Source organism: Grammomys surdaster, unplaced genomic scaffold (assembly GCF_004785775.1).
Source record: "Grammomys surdaster isolate TR1022 unplaced genomic scaffold, NIH_TR_1.0 126531, whole genome shotgun sequence".
NCBI classification, from domain to species: domain Eukaryota; kingdom Metazoa; phylum Chordata; class Mammalia; order Rodentia; family Muridae; genus Grammomys; species Grammomys surdaster.
Window position 1 is genome coordinate 11535658 of NW_021621323.1, and position 24221 is coordinate 11559878.

At 48.5% G+C, this 24221-nt stretch overlaps 1 protein-coding gene across 4 annotated transcripts; it reads right to left on the reverse strand.

The window, feature by feature from the left end:
• Positions 1-258: 258 nt before the first annotated feature.
• On the reverse strand, positions 259-19755 carry Pitx2 (paired like homeodomain 2). 4 transcript variants are annotated; one of them, XM_028760470.1, is made up of 5 exons: positions 19473-19755; positions 15648-15703; positions 15063-15161; positions 3987-4192; positions 259-1520 (listed from the first exon to the last, which is right to left on the reverse strand). In XM_028760470.1, the coding sequence occupies exons 2-5, from the start codon at positions 15691-15693 to the stop codon at positions 957-959; spliced, it is 915 nt and encodes a 304-aa protein (XP_028616303.1). In that variant the 5' UTR covers positions 15694-15703; positions 19473-19755; the 3' UTR covers positions 259-956. The 4 variants fall into 4 exon arrangements, with proteins under 4 accessions (XP_028616303.1, XP_028616301.1, XP_028616304.1 ...); XM_028760468.1 differs by having other exon boundaries at positions 15063-15200; XM_028760471.1 differs by lacking the exon at positions 15063-15161.
• Between the last annotated feature and the right edge of the window lie 4466 nt (positions 19756-24221).

A 24221-nucleotide genomic window follows, 5' to 3' on the forward strand; every position in this document is an offset into this window, starting at 1 on the left:
TGGTATTATTTGTTAACAATGGCGTCTGATGGATTTAGGCCAAAGAAGAATCTGGGACATATATACCAGCTTGCAGCTTCCCCACCTCCCCTTCTTTTTCTTTTTTAGTTTCTGATGAATGGCTAGAATCTATTTCTACTGAATTTAAACAGTGCCTTGCATGTTTGACTAAGCAGGCAGAGGAAACTGGTTTCTTTTGGAGGCAGTGACTGAGGCACCCTGGCCAGGTGACAGAGAAAAGGGAGAAAGAATCCAGACCAATTTGTATGCAGTATATTTTACTCCCAAGAAATAAAACACATTTTTTTTCATATTTGCTGAAAAGTAAAACAATAATATCGTACGAAATGTTATACACAGGATAGGTTGTACATAGCAGTTTCAGAAACAAGGCATCCACCAGAGAAACTACTCTAAAACTTATATTCACACATTTTTATAATAATAATATGTTAGAAACATACAGTGTGGCATTTAGTATATACATTCCTTTGCTCGCAAGCGAAAAATTCTAACTGATTCTGTATAACATGCTTTATTTTAAAGCCTAGCCTTTAAAAACACTGTCGTGATAGTACTAACAACTGCTTTTATAAAATTAATTTGACATTTCGATATATATACATCCTTTCAGTCATTTTAATGTTAACAATGCTAAACTTAAAAAATAACAAGCTTATAGTAATGTTAAAATGTCATATCCAGTCAAACATTTGTTGGTGTACGCATCCTCCAACTGTTAGGAATACTTTTAGCGAACGATGTCAGACACTTGGGGGCATTCCTTTGAAATCAAAGGCGCTCTCTCTTTGAATTCAGTGGTTTCTTTTCCTCTGATCTCTTTTATTTCCTCTTCCTTTCCGTAGTGCGCACGACCTTCTAGCACAATTCTCAGTCTTTCTGGGGCAGAGTTGCCCACTCCGACAGTCCTCGGATCCCCGCGCCCTGGGCGCGGTTCACACCGGCCGGTCGACTGCATACTGGCAAGCACTCAGGTTGGAGGCCGGGTTCTGCACGCTGGCGTAGCCGAAGCTGGAGTGCTGCTTTGCTTTCAGTCTCAGACTGGCCAGGCTCGAGTTACATGTGTCCCTATAAACGTACGGAGGAGTCGGCGGCGCGTAAGGACAGGCGGGCGTGGGCACCGCGGAATTCAGCGACGGGCTGCTCAGGTTGTTCAAGTTATTCAGGCTATTGAGGCTGGAGCCCGGGACGCCGGTCACCGCGGAGGGCACCATGCTGGACGACATACTCATCGATGAGATGGAGTTGGGCGGGGAAAACATGCTCTGGGAGGACAGGGGATTGACGTTCATAGAGTTGAAGAAAGGGAAGCTCTTGGTGGACAGAGACGCTGACGTGAGGCCTTTGGCAGCCCAATTGTTGTACGAGTAGCCGGGGTACATGTCATCGTAAGGCTGCATGAGCCCATTGAACTGCGGCCCGAAGCCATTCTTGCACAGCTCGGCCTGCTGGTTGCGTTCCCGCTTTCTCCATTTGGCCCGGCGATTCTTGAACCAAACCTGGGGTGGTGCGGATAGGGGATGAGACAGAGGACACAGAGACAATTAGTTTAAAACTCGTAACACTGGTTTCAAGACAAAATACCAGAAGCTAACCTGGGTCACACTGGACCTTGCAACCACGCACACACATCTGCTGTCCCAGGTCCACGCGGCGTGGAAGCCACTGAGAATTGCTAAATGGCACTGGTGCTGGTCCCAGGCCTTAGGGAAGCCTTAGAGGCCTCTCCCACTCCTACTCGGGAGTCTGGGCTGCGAGCTGAGCCACAGAAGCTCAATCGATCGAATGCCTGGCGGCCTAAGGGCCGCTTGATCCTCTAGGCCCTCTTTGGGGGTCCAAAAACAGCGTAAAATACACGGGACCCTTCCCAAACCTTGCAAACTTGCTTCCATTCCAAAACCACCGATCCAGTAATGAGGACCAGGGGCTGGGAGGGTACCCACTCTCCTCCCACACAGCCCCTCCCTTCCCTCCAAGCTCGCCGCCCTCCCCCCAAGTCCCCCGCGCCTCCCCGAAAGCTCTAGGACCCGGATGCCCTAGAAAAAGAACCAAATAAAAAGCAAAAGACCACCTCGTCGTCTGCTCGTTAAATTCCAGAAGCTAAGCACGTAAACTGGGTTTTCTGAACCAGGGAATGTAGCCCTCCACCTCTCTGTGTTTTGATCTGTATCACCTTCCTCTTATCCAAGTCTAGCCAGCTTCTGGACTCAGCTTAGTACGGGTCTAGTGAATTTGCGGGAGGCTGGTCGACCCCCACCCGCGTCCGGTGGCCTCGCCACAACCCCTCTTCCAATCCACACTCGGCCCGCCAGTCGCCCCAGAGAGTGGCTTTTGTGTATTGGAGAGAGGCCTGGCTCAACAGCCCAGAGCTGACAACGGTGATGTTTCACATCACACAACTCCGTCGCGCCCAGCCGTCTAATCCGCTTTTTTTTTCTCTCTCTTTTTCCTTTCATTCTTGATTTCCTTTTTTTCCCTCCCCCTCCCTCTTTACACACGATTGCTATAAAAAGCAAGTCTCACGCACTTGGCTGAAAAAGTAGGCGTCTGGAAGCAGGCCGCTGGAGCGCGCACCCACTGCAGAGGAACAGGGCCGAGGAAAAGCGGGTGGGGTGGGAGGGCTCTCCCCAGGGATTTCAGTGAAAGACAAATTGTGTCTTTATTCTAATTACTTGTCATTTCTACTCCAGGCCTTCTAAACTTTGCCCAGGCGAGAAGAGTACGTGCAGGGCCCATCGTTCCCTGATGCTAAAGAAAGCTAATGAAAGACTGACCTTGCTTAAAACCACGCGGCCCCTGCACGAGCGCTGGCTCCGGGCAGTTAAACTAAAACCACTCCCCGCGTCTTCCCGGCTTCTTTATCAACCCGCATTGCCTGGCCAGCCTCAGAGCTACACTGACTGTGTCTTCCTTCTCTTTGCTTTGGGAATACACTTTAGTTTTAATTTTCGTTTTTGTCTGACATTGTCTTTCTTTATTTTTCTTTTTGTCCTCTCTCCCCCATCTTATTTTGGCTTTCTTCTACACAGAAAATGTTTTCTAAAAACAGCGGGCTCTGAGGTCTGCTGAGTTCTATTTTCCTCTTTCAGAATCTTAATAATCTTGGACATTCCAACCGACCGGCGTTAAACCAGGATACTGCTACTGGGTAATTCACTTAAGCTTTTTTTCTTTCTTTTTTCTTTTTTTTGCCAGTCCATAAAGGGGCAGATTTGCTACAAAGTAAAGGTAAGCTCTCTTTATAAATCCATGACTATAATTAAGCGAGGGGTGAGTACAGCCTTCACCGAGCTGAACTTTCTCGAGAAGATAAATAAACCAAATTGAAACGTCTTTCTTCTCTTTTTTTTTTCCTTAAAAGGGCTAGCAGAATAGTCGTTATTTCCAGGGATTACAAAACTAGGTAATAGAGTGTGAGAGAAACCTGAATGGCTGAAAAAGCCGCCCCTGCAAAGACCTGCGAGCAACTCTTGCTAGTCAAGGGAGAAAAGGCTGGGCCGGGCTGGGCACGAAGGTTCTCCAGTGAGGCCAACCGTTGCGTGTTTCTGGAGGGTTTTCTTGTTCTAGGCGCACAGGTTGGAGCCTGTTCACAGCTCCTGGCGGGGAGGGATTTTATTGGCGCTTGTCTGGCGACGGCAAGCCGGGAACACAATGCCCTTTGCTGAGGAATGCCCGCGCAGCTCAGCTTGGGAGGGCGCCGGATGGGCCGGCAGAGAGCGGGTGAGGTTGTCGGCGCCTGAGCCAGGCGGCAGCTCTGCCTGGGAACCGGGAGCAGTTACCTCGGGCACACTCGCCGCCTGGAGGCTTTCGGCCCTTTCTTCTTCTAAAGTGACTTCCCACCCGCGTCCTTATGGGGTGACACTGCCTGCCAGCCACCACTCCTCCCCCTCCCCCTGATCTGAAGGCTCTGAAGCTTGGCAAGGCCTCGGCCCCCTAGTTTTCCCAGACTGGGTGCTGGCTCCTACCCGGACTCGGGCTTCCGTAAGGTTGGTCCACACGGCGATTTCTTCGCGAGTGGACATGTCTGGGTAGCGGTTTCTCTGGAAAGTGGCTTCCAGCTCCTGAAGCTGCTGGCTAGTGAAATGAGTCCTCTGCCGGCGTTGCCGCTTCTTCTTGGACGGGTCCTCTGCGCCCACATCCTCATTCTTCCCCTGCTGGCTCTTATCTTTCTCTGAAAAAAACAAAGCAGAAAGAAACACGTAATTTCGGTCAGATCCCCGACTGCAAAACGCGACCTCTCAACGGGAACGCGTGGCAGAGGAGGCAAAGAGCCCGGCTGCTGGCGGGGACAGGGCTGTGCGCGGCGCCTCTGTTCCAAAGGGAACGCTGTGTTTGGGGGTGAGCGGTAAAAGTGTGGGTGTGCGCGCCCCATTTCCTCCCCTCCCCCAGCGCCGCACGTTTTATTTACACGTTTATCTCGCTGAGGCGGTACATTCATTTTTTACAGCCTTTGCTCAAAAGTCTACACCGTTGAGAAGAAACACATCCTTTTAAGACACGAACATGCGCGTGTTTTACAGACACCTCCCACCCCCAAACTTCAGATTTCCATGAGGTTTTGGAAGACTAGAAACGTGGGTGTTAGGATACAGGTAGGAACGCAAGTCCCCCAGCTGCTCACGGGGTGGGGAGATTTGCTTCCTGGCCAGGGGCTTTTCTAAGTAATTTTAGAAATACTTTTTAAAGGTGTGAGGCTCACCGGGAGGTAAAAGCTAACAAGAGAAGGGGGATAGAGTTGTGGCGGCCTCTGAACGCCCTTGAATACCGAGGCATCTGTGACCCCAGAAACTGAAGGAAGACCAAGGTAGACTCAGCGGCGTGGGAGGGATTACTAGCGCCACAGGAACCAAGTCGATAGGGGACTGAATGGAAGGGACGGGGTCACCAGAATCCAGGCTCCCGGAAGTTCTGCCTTGAGCTAACCGAGCGACCACTCCGACCACGCCTTCCCTAGGAGGGGGCGACTTCCTCGGGGGTCGAGCGGGCCGGGAGGCGCCAGGGGGCTGCGCTCAAGTGTCCGTGGGGCAGCGCGGCGCCTTACCTGCGACTTCAGGACTGGAAGTATCGGAGATTGTATGCACCTCCAGTCTATGTTTGGAGGAGTCCAGGGAGCGGGGCTGACCAGGAGCTAGGACCGAAGCCATGGCTAACGCCTGGGGATGGTGACAGAAGGGTGAGGAGGCGGCCGACAGCTTAGTCCCGGCTGCTCGGTGCTCCAAGGGCAGCGGGCCTTTCATGCAGTTCATGGACGAGGGAGTGCGGCGCCCTACGAGTCCAGGGCTACTGCCAGTCGAGCCCCGGTGGCCGCCGGTTCTGGGTAGCGCTCTGGGCGCCAAGGGTCCCCGTGTTAGCCGAGACTTGTAGAACCAGGGGACGCAAACTGCCGAGTCCTCCAGCCAAGCTGCCCCTGTCTCCTCTAGCTGCAGACTCCAGCCAAAAAGAGTTCGGCAGCCCAAAGTCAGGGGGCCAACGGAGACTTGGGGACGTGGGCAGGAGGGAACCGCTGCGAGCCTCTTTAGGGAGCCGACTTCCACGATCCAAAGCGAAACAAGAATGGGCAAAGACCCTTTTCTTGCCTCCCTCCCTCCCCTAGATACCCCTCCAATAAGGACAGCTACGAGGGCGCTCTGCCCGCCCCCCGCGCTGCAGCCCTGACAGCGAAGTGTCAAGAGTGACAGGGACAGGTAGCTGATATTAGATCCCCCGCGGCGGCTGCAGCCGCCACGGCCACGGCGCGGGGCCCTCCGAGCACACCCTCCGCGGCTCGCACGCACACCCCCTCGGGCGGTCGAGCTGGAGCCAGGCCCCGCCGCCGCTCAGCTCCAGACACCCCAGCGAGAGACCGGCAAGATCTGCGGCTCCGCGCTTCCCTGTTGGCCTAACATCTTAAAACCAGAGGCGGGCTTCCTGGTGGCAAGACGTCACTCTGCGGCGGCCCTCCCCAGTTCTCCCCGCCTCCGCCTCCTCCCCGACACTTCTTCGGGTCGGAGTGACGTGGCTCCACACCAATCGCGAGGCCCCGAGCCGAGGCAGAGGGATGGTTCTGTCTGCACCTATCAGCAGTGCGAGGCCCAACTAATTCCTAGCTGTGCCCACCCGGTCTACACAGGCGCGCTCCTGGGAATTCTGCTCCTGCCCAGCCAAAGGCTATTCGGCTTTTGGTTAGGAGTAAGGTGGGGTAGAGGAGACTTGGAGTTGGAGGGTTAGGGTAAAGAAGAAGAAAAGTCGAGGACCGAAAGGTATAAGGTTCACTCAACAAGCACTCCCTCTCTTCCTTTTGTCTCACCACATCCATTTCTAGACCAGAGACCCACCCCCACCCCCACCCCAGGTCAAGACAGAAAGGCGATGTGCTACCTAAACCTAAAAGTTAAAAACACCAGCAAATCACCTTTCTCATCTTAATTCCGCCCCCCACCCCCATTCGCCTGTCAGGTGAATGTCGCACTAATCTGAGGAAGCTTTACTTTAATTGCAAAGAAGACAGAGTCTTGAAAAGGCAGGCTAATAAATTAGAAATCGAGAAGAAAATGGACCCGTCAAAAGAAAATTACCTTGACTTTAGTCGAACAACTGCTTGGTGGTTCACTCCGGATTTATACATGAATAAAAAAGTCGCCTCAAATCACGTCCTCTGTAATGCTTATTAGTCCCCAGACAGAAAACTCACAATAGAGTAGAAACCCTAACCCAGCGTTTTCGAAATGCCGAAAGCTTATCCATTCTACTTAACGTTGATTAAGACACATCCTAGGTCTTTCAAATTCCTTGTACACTGTATTAAGCTCGTCCTAGCCAGAGAGAGCTATGCTTTAAATTCGACTCTCTTGTTTACTTTATTATCAACCAGATTCAAATCCAGGCTTTAGCCCGTAGAATCAACAACCTTGAGCTAATTATATAGAAAATATGCCTTAATGAATTTCCATACAATTAAGAACGTTGCCAAATGACCAATTTCAAGGATGATTTTTAACAGTCATTTTCTTTTCCTAGGGAGCTCAAGGCTGTCTTGAATCATTAAAGCACAAGTAGGCAGAAACAGTAGATTTGCACTAGGGGGTGGGGGTAGGGGGAGAGCTTAGAGGACTGCTCAAGTAGGAAAAGCAAAATCTTTTTTATGTTTTTCAACAAAACAGATCACCCATGGAGGCATCAGCCCCGTGCAGCATTATTCCAAAGAAAATTTAAGATTCAAAAGATATAAATTCAAACACACTTAAAATAATTTTTCTAAGTCCTTTGTGGGACTGGAAGGGAGGATTCTGCTGAGTGTTGGAGCACTTCCTTAGCACCTAGGAGGATCTGGGTTTGAGATCTGGCAACATACACACACACACACACACACACACACACACACACACACACACCTTTTGTCCCTCAGCCTAGGTCCGCTGAAGAACACAAAGTAATCTACTCCCCTCCCTGAGTTTCTGCATTTGCGATTGTTTTAGTGTTATCTTCCCTGAATGTAATTCGTTTGACGTTATCGTCAATGATTTGCAGCGCCAGTATAAGGAATCTTTAGCAAATTCCCTCCTAGCTCTTACTCACAAGACTGGGGAACTTAGCTGGGCACTAAGCAAATAAAGCTGACTACAGATATAGCTCTAAGATCTGTCTCTCTTTTACCCCTACCCAACACTATCAGCAATCAATCCCTCTCATCTGAAAGACACCCAAGACCGTCCAAACGGCCAAATGGAAATTATTTCCAGTCTTTTCACTATACTGCCATTTCACTTTAAGAATTTAGCTATTTAGACATTTAGACATTTCTTTATAAGCTTTAGGTCAGCATTCTCAGTTTTAAACTTTATTCTGTCTCCTCACTCCATTCTACATACATAAACACACATGCACCTGCTCAGCAGAACAAGCCCTTGTGTCAGGCCTGAATGAACTGAGGCTCATACATCCAGCTATATTAGGTCTCCCAACCCTATCACTAAATTATACACATTACACCAGCAGCCTGTTGGTAAAGAAGGTTAAATTAATTTACATTCTACTCATTATCCGGTGCTTAAATGACGCATCTTATCCCTGAGATTTGGCGGGCGGGAGAATCTCCTCCTCAGACCCCACAGCGTTTTCGCTGAAGACAATGTTCTTACATTTGTAGTGGTTTTTAATCTGATAAGACTCTAATTTGCTTAAGTCTTTTAAATAAGGGTTTTAAATGTTTCTAGCCATTTTCTTATTGAATTTCCTCTAATTCCCTCAAGTTCATAAAGTATATGTGTAAAGTAAATATTTTCTCCCTTGCACTTGCCAGCCAATGACCTATAACCAAGTCAATGCGAAACTAGATCTTTCTCTCCTATGTGTTTACTAATCACATTCTAGTTTCTTCTCTCAAACCCCAGTATAATTGTGGGCATCACAATATCATAGCCCAGAATGCTTCATTTCATGCTAGACTCTATTGCATCAAAGAATAAAAGGTTTTCTAGATTTATAGGCAGATGTGTCTTTGCCTTGAGATTTGAATTCTGGAGTGGCAAAAGAGTTGTTAATATTTGTCTGTCGGGTTTTGAGGCTAGGGGCTTGAAAAAAAAAGTACGTTTCTGCAAATCTGAGATGTTGCAAAGAGTCATACAGATCTTCAAGGTAATCTCTCATTCAACCCAGAGATTTTCAGCTTCAGCTCTGGAAGTTCCGTTCATCTGGAAAACTACACACGGGAAGGGGCTCAAGTAGCCCCCTAAATGGATGGAAACCCCAGGGTTAAGTGGTAGTTCCCCATAGTGCCAAAGTATGGGAGATTTTTGGAAAGACACAGATGCACAGACAGTCAAGTCTAAAAGGATAGAAATTTAGATTGTGTGAAACCACTGAGGTCAAGAATAAAGACATCCACGCTGATTAAAGTAAAAACAGAATCATGGATGTGTGTGCATGTGTGCATTTGAGCACACATGAGCACATGTGCACACACACAACTGATATATTTTTAAAAAAATATTTTTCAATCAACCGACCCTTCCCTAACTTGCTTTATGCTTGCCAATGAGTCCCGATAAGATGTCCGCCTTTCAAGTACCTAAAGGGTTCATGCCAGAGTAGGTGTGGATGTGTGTGACCGAGACCAAGACATGCTCTACAATGATGTCATAGGTGACATAGATGAAGGAGGGTTATAAGTCAAATCGTATCTGTAGGGATTTCAGTAGTATTGTGAACCCACATGGATTCTTCTGGATTGGCTCTAGGAATGATGGTGACTAGAGCCATCATCAGAGTTTTCAATTCAAGGTTAAGAAAGAAAGGAAGGGAGGGAAAGAAAGAAAGGAAAGAAAGGGGGGAGCTGGGCTGTGGTATATGCCTTCTTTGAGGTCAAGGAAAGGAAACTTGGTATTAGGAGGCACTCGTGGTCACCTTAATTGCGTTTTCTTGCTTACCCTTTCAAAGAAAGACCCTCCGGGAGGGAAGTGTGTGACACAGGGTCAGGCGTGTCTTCAGCTGGTGTTTGCCACCGATTACCGGTCTTAAAGTCTTATTTAATTTCACACTCTTTAGTGTTAGTTGAGCAAACTCCCTCCAGCCATCCCGGTGAGCAGTAAGTAGGTCTTGGGCAGTCCGTTTGGTAGTTGCGGAGTAAGGGCTGGGACCCAATCAATCAATCTTCAAATTTTGTAAAGACGCTGCCCTCAGAACTCACCTGGAAGATGGCTCAATTAGAGGTCTCCCTGAGCTGTCAGGCCATAAAGAGATGTGTTTGTAGCATAACCCCAGGTGGCTCAAGGACTCGGCCTGGCCAGGACTCATCATGTGGCTGAGTAGTGTGTGTGTGTGCGTCTTGGTGTGTCAGAGGAAGAGAAGACCTGGCACTGTACCCTAGAGAAGTGGCCTCTTCTCCCCTCTTTCACTGTCTGGACACAAACCAGGCTTGACTCTCTCCCCAACCTTCCAGGAGAGTGACCTGTTTCCCAAATTAAAAGCTTCACTGTGGATGATTTTTCTTGTTCCATAAATGGAAACAAAACAAAACAAAACAAAACAAAACAAAACAAAACAAAACAAAACAAAAATGGTTGGGTTTGTTAAAGATTCTGTTCTGTTTCAGAAGGCCAGAGATTAACTAACACCCATCCACTGCAGCCCCATAAAAACATACCTGTGTTTCTGCCCTACCAGCCCCAGTCGAAAAGCTCAACCTTGAAGGAGTTTTGGGCCACAACTAGCTAGGTATTAAGGTGACAGTGGGAGGCATCCCCCACTGCTCAGTGAGAAAAGGGGAACTGCCTAGGGTGGGGAAGAGAACACTGACGCCTGCTAACCTAAGAGCAGCCAAAGCCCCTCACGTGAGCACCTGAACGTGGCAGGTTTACTTGTTTCTGGAAAGCATCAATTTACTGACCCGTGAGATTGGTATAGTTAAATGTGACTTAGGGATATGGAGAAAAGAGGGAAAAAGAAAGGGAGGGAGGGAAGGAGGGAGGGAAGGAGGGAGGGAGGGAGGGAGAGAGGGAGGGAGGGAGAAAGAGAGAGAGAGAGATTCAGGAGAGGAGAGGGAGAGATTCAGGAAAGGAGAGGAAAACTGAGAACAACCCGGAGAGGAAGAGAATGAAAATGAAAATAAATACAGATATCCAGGTTTGGAGAGAAGGAGGTACAGGGGCTAACTGAAGTCACTTAAAAAATAATTGGATTAAATCAATCCCCTCTCTCCAGCTCTTGTTCACCTCCTTTTCCTATTTCTCCCACTCTCCTTTCTTTCTTTCCCAGACATGCTGGTAGCTAACATTCGGCATTAGTTGCCATGGTGACCATAAATCACATAAATCCAAAAATACCCACCTATAATCTGAGATGAAGCTTTTATTTCCCTAGCGAAATAATATTTTAAAAGCTGTCAGCTGACAAAAAAAAGAGCCCACCTCATTGTAGTAACCTTAGTAATGTATTACTCTAAAGGTTTAAATTAAAATGTCATCCTGTTCAAAACACGCTGGGAGAATCTTGGGCACTCTCCATGTCGACCCTCACAAAGACGTTGACTCCATCACTCCTAATGGTTCTTCAGCACACAGACACACACGCGTGTGTGCACTCGAGTGTGGGTGTGCGTGCTCCAGGATTTTCTTCCCTTTATCTCAGCTGCTTTAGTCTTGATGGACTCTAAGCAAGGTTTGTAAAAAGAAGGGGGTGTCCTGGATTCAGAAGAAGCCTGGTCCAGTGTTGAGGTTTTTAAGGGACCTTTAGTGTGTGGGTGATTCTTGGATGGCTTTTGTATGGGGACATCTTAAAGAAGTTAAGAAGAAAAAGAGAAGAGCTGGAGAGAGAAACACTGCATTCTGGAGCGCTGAGCCCATGGTCAAGTTCTATGGTTAGTGAAACCCAGAAAGGATGGATCTTGTCCCCTTACCCCTGCTTTCTTTCCCGGGGGATGAAACTTTCCCAGTGGCAGTCCCTGGGAGGGGTCTGTGGCTGCAGCCGTGCCTTTTGTCTTCTAACTTGGGCTGTTGTCTTTTGCCTATCTTGGATTACAGGGTATTCGCCTAGATGAAGAGCCATTAATTACCCATTCAGTCAATATTAGGAAGACGACGAAGCTTTTTACATAGGATTAAGAAGACATCAGATTGTTCCGTTAGTATATTCCTGCTCACGAATAAGCTTTCGTTATACATTTCCTTTTCCCCGGAGTCGTTCTAACAACTGCTGCATATATTAACAGCAGTCTGTGTGGAGCAACAGCCTAAGCAGCCTAAAGAAACTTTGAGTGAGAATGGAAGGTTGGGAGAATCGCCACCTGCAAAGAATGCTTGCCACCGACTGTCAGGGACTGACTACCTGGAAGTCTGGTACAATTTTCCACTGGGGTGGGGGTGGGAGTGGGGGTGGGGGTGAGGGTTTGGAAACAACAGGCAGAGAGGAGGCCTCTGCCAATAAAACTGCAGGTTTAATGGCGGGGGTGGTGTCCAGTGGGGAAAAGAAAATAGATAACTGTCACCACCCAGTTCTCCTGTCGCTTTGCTTTTCCGAGCTTCAAATCTCCTTCACCTAGCACCTGCACCCTGTCTCCTAGTTACAGCAAGATCTCTCCACTTTCCCCACAACCTTCTTCCTCGGGGCTCAGATCCCTCCTCCAGACACCACCATTTTGCCTTTTGCTTGTTACAGAAGGTTTGAGTGTTAGTTAGAAGGCCTCCGTTTTAAGTGGCTTCAAAATGGAGAAGGGAAACCAGATCGTTTTTGCCTTTGTGGATAGATCAGGAGTTAGAGCTTCCTCAACACTTGCTGATTAAGAGAGTGGGGGCTCAAGAGGGAAACAGGGCCCAAGCAAGGGCTGGAGTTTACTCGCGTCCTCCGAAGGCGATTAAGCTACCACCATGGGAGAAGGGGTTTAGGGATCTAGGGTGTCCGGAGGGACCTTGGAGTTTCTTTCTGAGGAGTGGAAAATCTAGGACTTGGGGCAATCAGAATACTTTCAGCTCAGCCATTCTGTCAAAGCTATTTAAAAATTAATGGCATGGCTGGGGGTAGGGGAAAGAGGGCCGAAGTACTGGCAGCCTGTCACAGGGCAAACTGGACCAAACTTGGCTTTGAGGCCAAGCCGGGCAGTGCTGTAGGCTTTATGCCCTACTCTACTACAGAGACTCCCAAACATTCTGCACTCTGTTCTCTTCCTGAAGGTCAAGACTGTTTTAAGAGTTCCTAAAAAACGTAGCCACGTGAAGTCTCTAGCTGGACTTTGCTCCTTTCTATAGGACTGGCCAAAATGCCTCCCTCTCCAAGTGCTAGGCCTGAAGACTGTTAACTCTCTCAGCCCCTACACTGCCTCCAGTTTCTAGTTTTGAGCCTGGTGGCAGTATATGGAGCCTACCTTAGCTCGAATATGGAGCTGGGGGTCTCCCTTAAGGAGCCTGCAGCTGCAGCTATTTGAGGAAGAAGAGGTGGGCGCCATCACGGAGTATACTGGCGTTCTCTTTGTCACTGCATGACATTTAAAAATATGTATTTCTTTTTTAATAAAAGAAACCTTAAAAGTATAAAAAATAAATTCCAGTCAGAAGTTTGTATATTCTATAAATTATTTTTCATAATCTCCAAAAGGTACTTAACTCTGGTGACCTTCCTGCAGTGATTAGGCGTTTTTGCTTACTGGTGCATGTTATTATTATTATTGTTGTTGTTGTTGATTTATCAGTTCACACACACACACACACACACACACACACATGCCAGCTAAAAATCAAGGTTTTCAGTATCTCTTCTCATCTTTTAAATGAATGCTATTAAACACATTTGGACAGCCTTTTTCCCTTGGATCCAAAAGACAGAAAACCAGACATTTTGGCAAAATAGAGGGAGAACCTTCCATACACTCTCTAAAATAATCCATCCTCCAAGTAAACGCCACGATCCTTCATATATTCTCTCCTCTCCCCTTCTCTCTCCCCCCCATTTTCTTTTTCCTTTCTTTCTCCTATTATTTAAAAGCGAATGCCAGGACACTTGACAGCGGGGACTGAACTCCCGGTAGGCTCTCAGACATCCTGCCTACCTACAAAGACATTATCCTTGACGGGGAATTATCCGCAGAATCCTTGACAGGGTTCTGAGTATATTGCCTCCAAAGCAGGCCACCTAGCCGCAGAAACAATTCTTTGGGTCAACGAAATCAGGGTTAGAGGTGGGATCGAGTTCTAGGGTCACAACCCACAGGATGTAACTTGCCCTCCGCTGGGCGACAGCCGACCCTCCCCCCTAAGATGTGGGTTCGAGCTTTACAGGCCTGGTCAGGGCTGAGGCTGGGCTTACACAAAGCCTTCTCCCTGGGAGTCATCACTACTCTTGATTTTTAACCATATCCCAAACATTCTCCGGTCTAATAATTTATTTTTATGACCGATTATCAAACAGAAGAAGAATTTAACACAATCTTAATGACAGAAATCAGCCGACATTATCTCTGCATTGCCCCCATTTAACCCCTTGGGGTTAATCCCGGACAAGTGAGCGTTTAACTGGCCCAGCAGGAGAACTGGGGAAGTCGGGGAGGGGAAGCTGCAGCTTGCTTTAGGCGTTTTGTTTCAACAAATGATGCTTTTTGTTCAGATACTGGCAGAAAGTTTTTTTTTGTAATACTTTTTGTTTACTTGAAGGAGTTCCAAATTACCCCCTCTGACACATATTACATTTGTGTAGGGGTTGGGGATCGAGGGCTGTGGGGAGTTTTATCTCCTTACACAATCAAAGGTCAACAACCTCCTAAGGTCGGGCACTTACTTATTATGAAGCTTAGAAACCCCGTAGACTAGAAAAAAATACGTAAATTAGAATTTTACATGTATTCCAAATGAAGGCCTCTCCATCTCTTATATACATACACACAAACATTATCTAAGGATAAGTTTGTATTTCTCCAGGGCCTTCGCTGTGCGTGGGAGACTTTTTCACCTTTTGCATAAGCCTAGGGACTGGTCTAGGGTGAAACCAACCAACCAACGTACCAACCACAGAACCACATTATCCAAGCAGCCAGGGCTCGCTGATAGGAGCTTACAATCGCTGCGGCCCTCGTGTGCTGTTCATAGTTCTGTCTCCTGCTCTTTAAGGCTGTTGTCCAAACCCAGACCCTTTGAAGCGAGCCTTCAACAAGACTTTCCAGCGTTCGTCCGGCGCGATAAACTGCACCCAGCCGCCTGGGCGAGGCTTGGCTGTGAGCTTCAGGGACCGGGTGGGCCCTGATGGTGCAGCGTGCAGTGGGAACAGGAGAGCGACAGAGGTCGCTGTTGGACCACTTTGCACACCAGATGCAGAGGCCGTAGTAGGCTGGGGCGTGCGCAGGGGATCAGACCACAGGGAGAGAGAAAAGGGAGAGGTGTTGGGTCTCAGGAGTGCAGTATAATTTGTGGAAAGGAATTAAAGTCCCTGGGACGGCTGCTTCGCGTTCTACCCAGAGGCCAATAGTCTAAGTTCTGCAGCAGGGGACACCGGCTTTGGCGGCTTCGCCAGCCTGTGCTTTACCGACAGCCCAGAGTCCCGGAGGCAGGAGCCCGGCGCGCGGCCTGCGCTTCCCTCCCCCTTACCATTGGCGCCGGGGTGCTGCCGCGGGAACAGCTTGCTGCTGGCTGTCTCTTTCCGGCTCTCGGGAGAGTCCGTGAACTCGACCTTTTTGATTTCGGAGTCTTTGGAGAAGAGACATTCAACGGCCGCCGGCTGCACGCCTGGGCCGTTAGTGCGCCCGCCCCACGTGCGGTGGCAGCGGATGCCAAAGGGCGGAGGAAAGGAGGCCCGGGCCAGGGTTAGGGGGCGAGGCGAGACGGAGGGAAAAGAGGGACAGAGAGCAAAGAGCCCGTTAGAGGAAGGACGGAACGCACGCCCAGCCCTCGGGCCCCCTGGCAACCCAGTGAGGACAGTGATCTGTCCCTGGGCCACCCGACCGGCAGCTTTGAGGAGTGTCAGGGCAGTCCTCGCTAGTTCGCCTGAGCCCAAACCTCCCCGAAAGGGCAAGGCGAGGGCTGTACTAGTCTGATTTCTTTTTCGCCTAAGCCCTCCTGGAGAAAGTTCCAGTTGCTGGGGGCCTTATTGCTGAGCTGGAGCCTTCTCTCCGCTCTCGCAAGACGCAGGCTGTCTCCCTTCTAGGAACCCGGGCAAGAGAAGTGAGCTCTTACCTAATTGCACACAGGCCGACACTAGTTTGCGACAATTGGTCTCCATTTCCCGTTATCTGCAAAACAGAAGAGAGGCACAACTTTGAGAAGTGACGGCCGTCGGGAGCTGGAGGCTCAAAGGCAGCACTCGCTCGGAGGTCAGGATCAGCTCTAGGTGTTAAGCACTGCTGGGTGCTAGGGGATTCTGGTACGCCTCTCCGGCCACAGAGCCTCCTGGAGCCCAGCAGCATCTTGCCAGCCTCGAATCCAGGACCCCCACCGATGTTTACCTGGAGGGATTATGTCCCCAGTTGAAGGGGAAAAGGCCCAGAGGTTAGGAGGCCAAGGAACCCACGAGCTTCTGGAGAAGCTGAGAGGACTACATTCAAGGGCGCCTAGGCCGGGGAGCAACCTTAAGCTTATACACGATTTGGGGGTGGGGGAGAATGGACTTCTCTTTGGAAAGATCACCATTCAATACGATGTCAGTCAATTTGAGCTCAGCAAACATTTGCAGAGGGCCAGAAACAGCATGCCCGGTCGCACAAAGCAACTTTCCCTCCGTTTTCTGTAATTCTGAAAGGGAGGGACTCTCGGCCAAGGGTGCTCCAGGAGCGAGCTGAATTAGGGCCTCTCATCCACCAGGAGCCGCGTTTCCATATTTAGCCACACTTTTTCCCTGGAGATATTCATCCAGCCATTTATTTATCCTAAAGTATGATTTAAGATCGTAGAGCTGAGTTACACGATGGGGCTGAGCGAGACAGGAGACCCGGGCAAGCGTTCCTGGAGGGGCCGCCAAGCCCAAACAGCACTGGGGAGGCTGCTCCTCCAGTTTCGGCCTTCCCGGTCCCAGGCAAGCTAGATCCTTTTCAAATTTCCAACCGCAGCTCAGACAGCCGAGCTTTGGACGCGGCCCCTTTTCTTTGCCACAGGCAAACCGGGGGAGGTGGGTGGCAGAGGGCTAAATGGAGTGGTTGCTTTCAAGACAAGAAAGGGAAGAAGGGTTTCTCAGGCCCCTTGAATCTTGGCTCCTGACTCTTGTTGACCAGTGTACGCCTGCGATCGGAGGATCCTTTTCTCTTAGAACCCAGGGCTGGAGGTGAGAACGGGCATTGCCAGGCTGGTGGGTCGAGTTTTGGCCTGAGGTGCATTTTCAAGCTCCTCAGCCTCTTCTGGAGCAATCCAAGCTCCAGGGGACTCTGGCCAAGGTCGTGCTGTCTGGAGGTGGGGCCGCCTGGTGTGGTGGCCTAGGGGATCCAAGAGTGGGGAGCCACAAGCAGTTCCCCCCACCAGCTAATGAGACGGGGTAGGGATTCTGCCGATCCTTGTGGACCCGTGGGCCCAGAAGTAGCAGTTTGGCGGCTCCAGATTTAGCGATTCTGCAGTAAAATCACAGGATTAGTCCCTGATTGAGATGTCTGTTCGGGAGATATTACAAAATTCATTATCACAGCTTTCTACTAACTCGATATGAAGTAACACAGATGGGATTTTATTAGTCCAGACTTCAAATGTTTACTTATGATAATTTCGGGGGAAATTTGCATGTCATCATTTCGATAATCTTTTTTTTTTTGTACGTCTGAACTGGCTGCATTATTAGCCGGTAGCCACAGCATTGCAGATGGCTACTGCAAATAGTTTTATTTATTTATTTTTTTATTTTTTTCAGGGACTGAAATATACAGAAGAGAAAGACCTGACCTGTAAAGTCAGTTGCCACAGTTTCTCCCATCCCCACGCGTTGGTGCTGAAGACCAATCAAAGCAATAAAAAGCAAAGCTTCAAGACCCGGTAGGCTTCAGCCCAAGGAGTGAAAAGATCAAGATGTGTTCCTTAGCTGCTTGCTACATGTCCTTGTGACTTTGAGACGTATTTTGCAGTAAATGAATCCCGAGACTTTAATTTGATGCTCCATAGAATGACCAGGCCTAATAAATGGGTCCAGTCTAATTAACTGAGGAAGATTTTTTTTTCTTTAAAGAGAGACCTTCAAGTCTTATCTGATGAGACTTAAACTTGTCCTATCAAGGCAGCTAACGTGTGACAGACAAATTTCACTGCCAGATTACAACACTGTTTCGATGGCTAATCTCAACATTTTAGATAGGAGACATTTCCTGATTTGAAGTCATTCTCATGCCAAAAGTTCACATCCTGGTTGGAATGTATATGCCAAGCAGTCTGGTTTGGGTCAGCTTCCATTCTATACAGTGTTAATGAAGCACTACCCAGCAATTAGCATGCACACTACCCACACCAGGCAGACAGGCAAGCCCTAAGAAACAGAGCAGTTAGCTTAAAAGAAAGAAAGAAAGAAAGGAAGGAAGAAAGAAAGAAAGAAAGAAAGAAAGATTGATTTCTGGCGAGCAGCACAAGGATGGACTTGTAGAAGAAACTACGGATTCTAATCATTTTGAGAAATAAATTCCTTTCCCATTTCACTCTTTTCATTTCCTTTCCTATCCAACGGCAGCGCCATTCATGGAAAGCTGAAAAATACAAAAAGCATGAGACCATATGTTTTAAATGAGCTAAATTGGTGTGATTAGCCAGCAAATTAATTTGCAGTGGGTAATCATTTAAGGAAATTAAGATACCACTTTAACGCAGCTCCGCGTTTTACCATGAGCAAGCTTCCTTTAAAGCTCTGTGGAATGCGTGCTTCTGGAGCTTTGGAAGGCTACGGTGCTCAACTTACAGGACAAAGCAGGGCAATAACTTAGGCGTAGTTTTGCTGAGGCAAAGCAAAACATTCCATAAGTGAAGTAGCTACTTTGTTTTTAAGCTAAACTTGGATTATCCGAATACTGTGCTCATTTTTAACCCCACCACCGCCAACAACAACAACAACAAAAAGCAAACCCTCAATTCATTTCGGTAACAAGCTTTGTTTCTGTGAAACTATTGGTTTTAGGCGGAGTTGCCTCTAAACGATACTTCATGTGATTAAGATATTTTTAATTGTGATCAATGGTCTGAAAAGGATGCAGAGATCTCTTTAAAAATCAAATCACTTGCTCGTTAAATAGTTTAGAATGTATTAATGGATATTATTGTAATTCATAGTAGCAAAAGTCTCTCCCCCAGTTTAATTCACCTTAAAAAATACAGTAGTCCTATATATATAATAGAATAAAAACAAAAATGTCTCAGATTCCTAGAATAGTTTGGTTTCTAAATTGTTTAGGGAAGGTGATTAAATTGAAATAAAAGGACCGCATTTCCCTGGTTTGGAATCGCATGTCTTTACTTAGTTACCAGTTGCAAAATAGCTGCCTCCTCGCACGCGTTTAAAATGCATCTCCTGCAGTACAAGATTGGAGTTGACTGGTGATCAATTTAAAGGATTTATAATCCGAAGTAATTGTGCGGGCTGGCATCTAGGCCTGGCTCGCAGGTAATTCGCTTGGGCCTGAGAGGTCACTAACTGCCAGTTAAGATGGAATCTCTTTTTCTCCAATGGGTAATGATGGGAAGGGGCTAATCTATTTCAGTAGCCGAAACTTTGTAGCTGGCCCTTTATCTTGAGTAGGCTAATTCTCAGGCGGAGGGTTTCTCCCTATCCTCTTGGCATCGAAATTTCAGGGAAGATGCCTCGTTTTAAATGCCAGCCATGTCTGGCTTCCACTCGACTTCAACGCCCGGCACGACTGTTCCAGTGTCTGCGATTGAGGACGAGAGGAACAGGGCTCTGCAAAGATCTGTTTGCCAACTGCGCTACCTCGGGAGAAACAAGCCCAGCGAGCCACAAATCACACGCGGCGGAGGTTCTCCAAAGTGGAACAAATTTCCAGACTCGCATTATCTCACAGCTCTGTAGGAGAGAGGGCCTCCACTTACCGGCTACCGGAGAGAACGGCTGTCTCCCCGTCCCACCGCTTCCCAGGGTGACTGCCAGGCGGCCGAGGCTCGGGCTGCACAGCCAGCGCCGTGGAGCGGGTCTGGGTGAAACCACGGGGATCTTGAGGGTGCCAAGTTCCAAGAGGGTCCACGCGGGGGGCTGCTAAAGCTAGCGGGGGCCAGCAGTTTCTGTCTGCTGCTCTCCGGCTTTCTCTCTCGGTCTCGCACTCTCTCTCCCCTCCCTCGCTCTCATCCCTCTCTCTTCCCTCCGCTCCGACTCCGTGTGCGGAGTGTCGTGACGTCAGCAGAGATTCCACCAAACTCCAGTGCACAGTGGCGCGCGGGCGGGCGGCCGAGCCTGCCGTATGCTGGGCGATCAAGGGGCGAGCACAGCGCTTGGGCCACTGCGGGGGGCGGGGGAGCGTGCAGGGGCGATCGAGGGGATGGGGGACCCCTAGGGCTTAGAAGTGAGGCCCAGGGGCCCAGGCGGCTGCGGCTTGGGACAGAACCCTAGAGGGAGGTAGCAGAGGAGCGGGCCGAAGGCACTGACCGGCCGACGGGAGCTGGCCCAGTGGCAGGAGCTAGCACTCAAGCTGGGGAGCAGGGCGATGGGGATGGGAGGGAAGGGACGATGATGGGATGGAGAGGGAAAAAAAGGTCGAGCGTCAAAACCCTTCTAAAGCTAAGTGGGAGGGCTAGAGCCTGGGGAGACAGAAACCTATTCGCGCGGAGCAAAATCTGGGTGGCTTACGAGAAAGGGACAAGCAAAGTGGCCCATGAAATGAAACAAAGGACAGTGTGCCTTGGCTTGATCCGAGTGAGGCTTCGGGAGTGTGGGTGTGAGTGTGCGCGCGTGACCTCCTTTCAGGCCTGCGGAGTAGAGGAAAGCTGGTTACAGTACTGATTGTCTACAGAGGCTGTGGGAGGGAAGGGAGAGCTCCACAGAGGGCAGCACTGGAGGTGGGTGGATGGATGGGGTGGCAAAGGAGATGATGACTGGGAGAAGTTAGAAAAATAGGGTGAGCTAGTGGCGGAAGGTGGGAGAGCCCACAGCCGATCGGTGTGTGTGGGGGGAGGGGAGGTATAGAGGAAGGGAGGTAAGGAGAGAGAGAGAGAGAGAGAGAGAGAGAGAGAGAGAGAGAGAGAGAGAGAGAGAGAGAGGGAGAGAGCCAGACCGAGGGAGGCCTGGACTACAGTAAGGGCTAGGGCACAGTGTCTGAGGTCAAGGCGGGTGGATCAGAGTGTAAGAGCGCAGGTAGACAGGGCCACACACCGGCCAGTATTCGGCATGGGATCTCTTGCTCAAGTCTGGGACTCTCAGAGTCTAGAATTTCCTCTGCTGTACCTACACTCAACAAGTTCACCCCGGGTCGCGGATATCTCATTTTTTAAAATGACGAGGTTAAGGTTCCTGACTGAGAGTGGTATTAAATTGCACGGAGTGGGGGTGGGGAAGGAGGAAGACGTTTCCCCCATATGAGTGTATGCCCTTGAAAGTCTAGAGTATGTAAGGTTGGAGGGGCCTTTCCTACTCTCAAAGTGGGCCCTACTTCTAATTTCATATTTTCTGATTTCCTAATGAGCCTGTAGTTTGGAAAATAACAGGATATTTTGGCAGGGTCTTGCCTTTGAGTGGAAGGACTATAAATATGACTCGCCTGGAAGACCAGGTGTGAAGGCTTCTGCCAGGCATATGGGACAAAGTTCTTTCGATCTCAAGGGCATCCTGTCAAGATATGTTTTAGGGAAATATCAGAAAACAGCCATACCTCATGGTTTGGCGTTTTTCTCACCAAATATTAATCCTTGCTTGGGAACAAAACCCAACCAGACCCGCCATTAAAATGCATTTCTCCTTGGTCCCTAATAGAAAACAAAGTCCTCTCTAAAATTCATACAGCTCTTCTCCCTAAATCAGCACACCAGTTCATGCAATTTGAGAAAGATACGCTGACTCCTCTGAAGGATGCCCACGGGATGTATACACAAGAAAAGCTAACCCAGGGCTACTGCACACATGCCAAGTTTCCTTTGAATCCGGGGGCTGTCTGGAGTACGTTCTGTGTTTTCTTGAATGACTCCGTGGTTTCAATTCATTGGTGTTAGCAGGAAAAACAGGCAAACAAACTTACTCAATTTGTTTTGAGTGCCAAATCCCTTCACTTTGAAATAGCTAACAGTCGACAGATGGACTCATTTTATGGGAAGAGTTAGCCTCTTTAGCCTCCAAGAAAACCGATGAGAGATCTGCATTTTAAGCCATCTCTAACCTTGTAACATCCATGAAAACTCAAACTTTCTCTTCATACTCAATGGGAACTCAAAGCAATGTCATTTAAAGGAAGAGAAACAGGAGAAAAACAACCACGTGCTGTTTTTATTTTTATTAACTCTTCCCCCCCTAACCTTTTTTGGGAAAAAAAATAAAGTATCTTCAACAAGTGCTCTCAGGGGACTCTGGTCTCACCTCACCGGAACATGTCCTGAACAGGAACATTTTCATCTCTGCCCATCCACTGTTTTCTTTGCTGGGTCCTCGCCCTCTAAAATAATGGGCTAATGCCCAACTTCTCTCTTTTCTCTCTTTGGATCATAGAGAAATTAAGAGGGGCTTCTAGTAGATCAGCCTGGCTGGTGGCAGGGCTGGAGAATCTCACAGAAAAGTGCGAAGAAGGTGGAAATCAAGACCGGCTTGAGAGCAGAGGAAAAGAGAAAGGAGCTTCGCTATACAGCCGGCGCACATCTGCCCAGACTACTCTTTCCCCACTTTCAGGAATCAGAGGTTTGCAGCCAGGGCTGGGGGAAGGGGCTCCGGGAAACGAAGCGGATGCCCACTCTCCACTCTCTGTCGGGAGTCTCCCCCACCCGGCTGGGTTAACCCCCAGAGTAGGCGGCGGCTATAGTCCCTGGTGCTGAGCTGGGTCCTCAGCAGTGCCCAGCACCAGTGCAGCTCAAGTGAGCAGCTGGTGGGAAATGCAAATGGCTCCTGGAGAAATAGAAGATCCAGAATGATTCTCATTCCCTCCTCGAGTGTGGGGAAGGAGCTGGACATACGTTTCACGCTCCTAATCCTTCTTTTACATTTTTAGTCATACTCCCATTAAACAACTAATTAATGCTCAGAATCACCAGGGAATACATTAGGCATGCAGCACGGAGGCAGGGTGCTGGGGGGTGGGTAGGGGTGGGTAACAAACCACTGAGCTGATTTAAGACGTGGATTTCAGGTTTTTTTTTTTCTCCTTCGTTAAAGCAGCAACGCCAGAATGGGCCACAGCGATTGTATTTAGATTCTGATTGCTACTTCGAAGTAGAAGGGGTTAGAAGGAGTGTCCAAGCCAAGCGAGCAATTCTTTGCCTTGCAGATGTAAACAAGACTGTAGCATCAAAGATACTAGCTCTGTAAGGGCCAGGTTGTCTGGACTGGGAGCCTGGGTTTTGGAGACACTGACCTATGTATCTGTGAATTTCAAGGATGTTACACTTTTACATAAACAATCCCAGTGCGAGAGCCTGGTAATCCTTGGTAAAAAACACACATTCTAGTATATCTTAGCCAGTACCCTGCACCCTCAAGTTTACATCCCCTTTGCTTCCCCCCCACCCAAATTTGAGCTATGTCTAAAGATAATAGCCTTCCAGTAAAAGCAAGGCATCGAATGATTTTCTTCATTCGTTTCTGGTGACTCTTCGATGATCTGATTTAAAAGAAGGGGGTGGGGGCAGCAAAAAAGGCAGAACTAAGCACAGCACGAGGGTGCTGGCTCCCCAGACTCAGACGATCTTTAGGAAGATTTTGAATTTTATTTCTTCCAAACAGTGTTTTGAAGCAATCAACAGGGTTGTCAGAGAGGGACTTAAAATGAGAAGCTTACAGAAGGCATTCTGTGACCACAGAGGGCCAAACCAAGGACAGATATTGGGTGACCCCAGGCAACTCTCTTATCCCAATCAGGATTTAGAAAAGGCAGGCTATTCTTTCCAAGCTCGCTGTGATGGGTTGCATGCTACTGTTTTTCTTTAGTCTTCAGTACTGGCAAGCAATTGCCCCAGCTCCCTTTATCTGACGACAAGCAAGTATGTAAATACTCATGGCTAGCTATGTCTAACTGCCTCACAAATTATTGATTTTTTGGTGCTTCTAAATTTTTTTCTCCAATCCAGATCCTGTTTCCGAATTACCTATCTGAGAGATTCGATCAGGTTTTGATGCTACAATATAGCAATTGTTGTTTGTGAAAAGGCATTTAAGATGAACTGATTGATTTGCATATAAATTAAAATTATTATGCATTGTCTATTCCTGTTTTTTATAATCATTTTGAAATTAGTACTTAACCACTTGAGCTAAAAGAATATATAAAAGTCTGTATTGACTTTCTAATGAATTACCTAATTAAAACGTCCGAGAGAGACTTTGTGTTAAATCAAGACATATTAGGAGAGGGACGAATAATGGAAGGTAAGAGACCAGTATCTTGAATTCTGGATTCTGGAGCCCGAGCCTTAATTTTGCAGTACAGGTCTTGCTCTGTGGTTAGTGATTTTATGTTTGTAAATAAATGAAGTGGAAAAGAGAACGCCATTGGTCTTAATGTCTCTGCCCCTTTGCTCTGTCTGGAACTCTCCAGTCTCAACCCAGAAGCTACTGCTAGAGAGACTCAGGCCTGCCCCCCCCCCCCCAGGTGCGGGTCTGCAGGCCAAGCTTTGTCAGTGTTGGGGTCCCGCCGGCAGGCGGGAGAGAGCTGA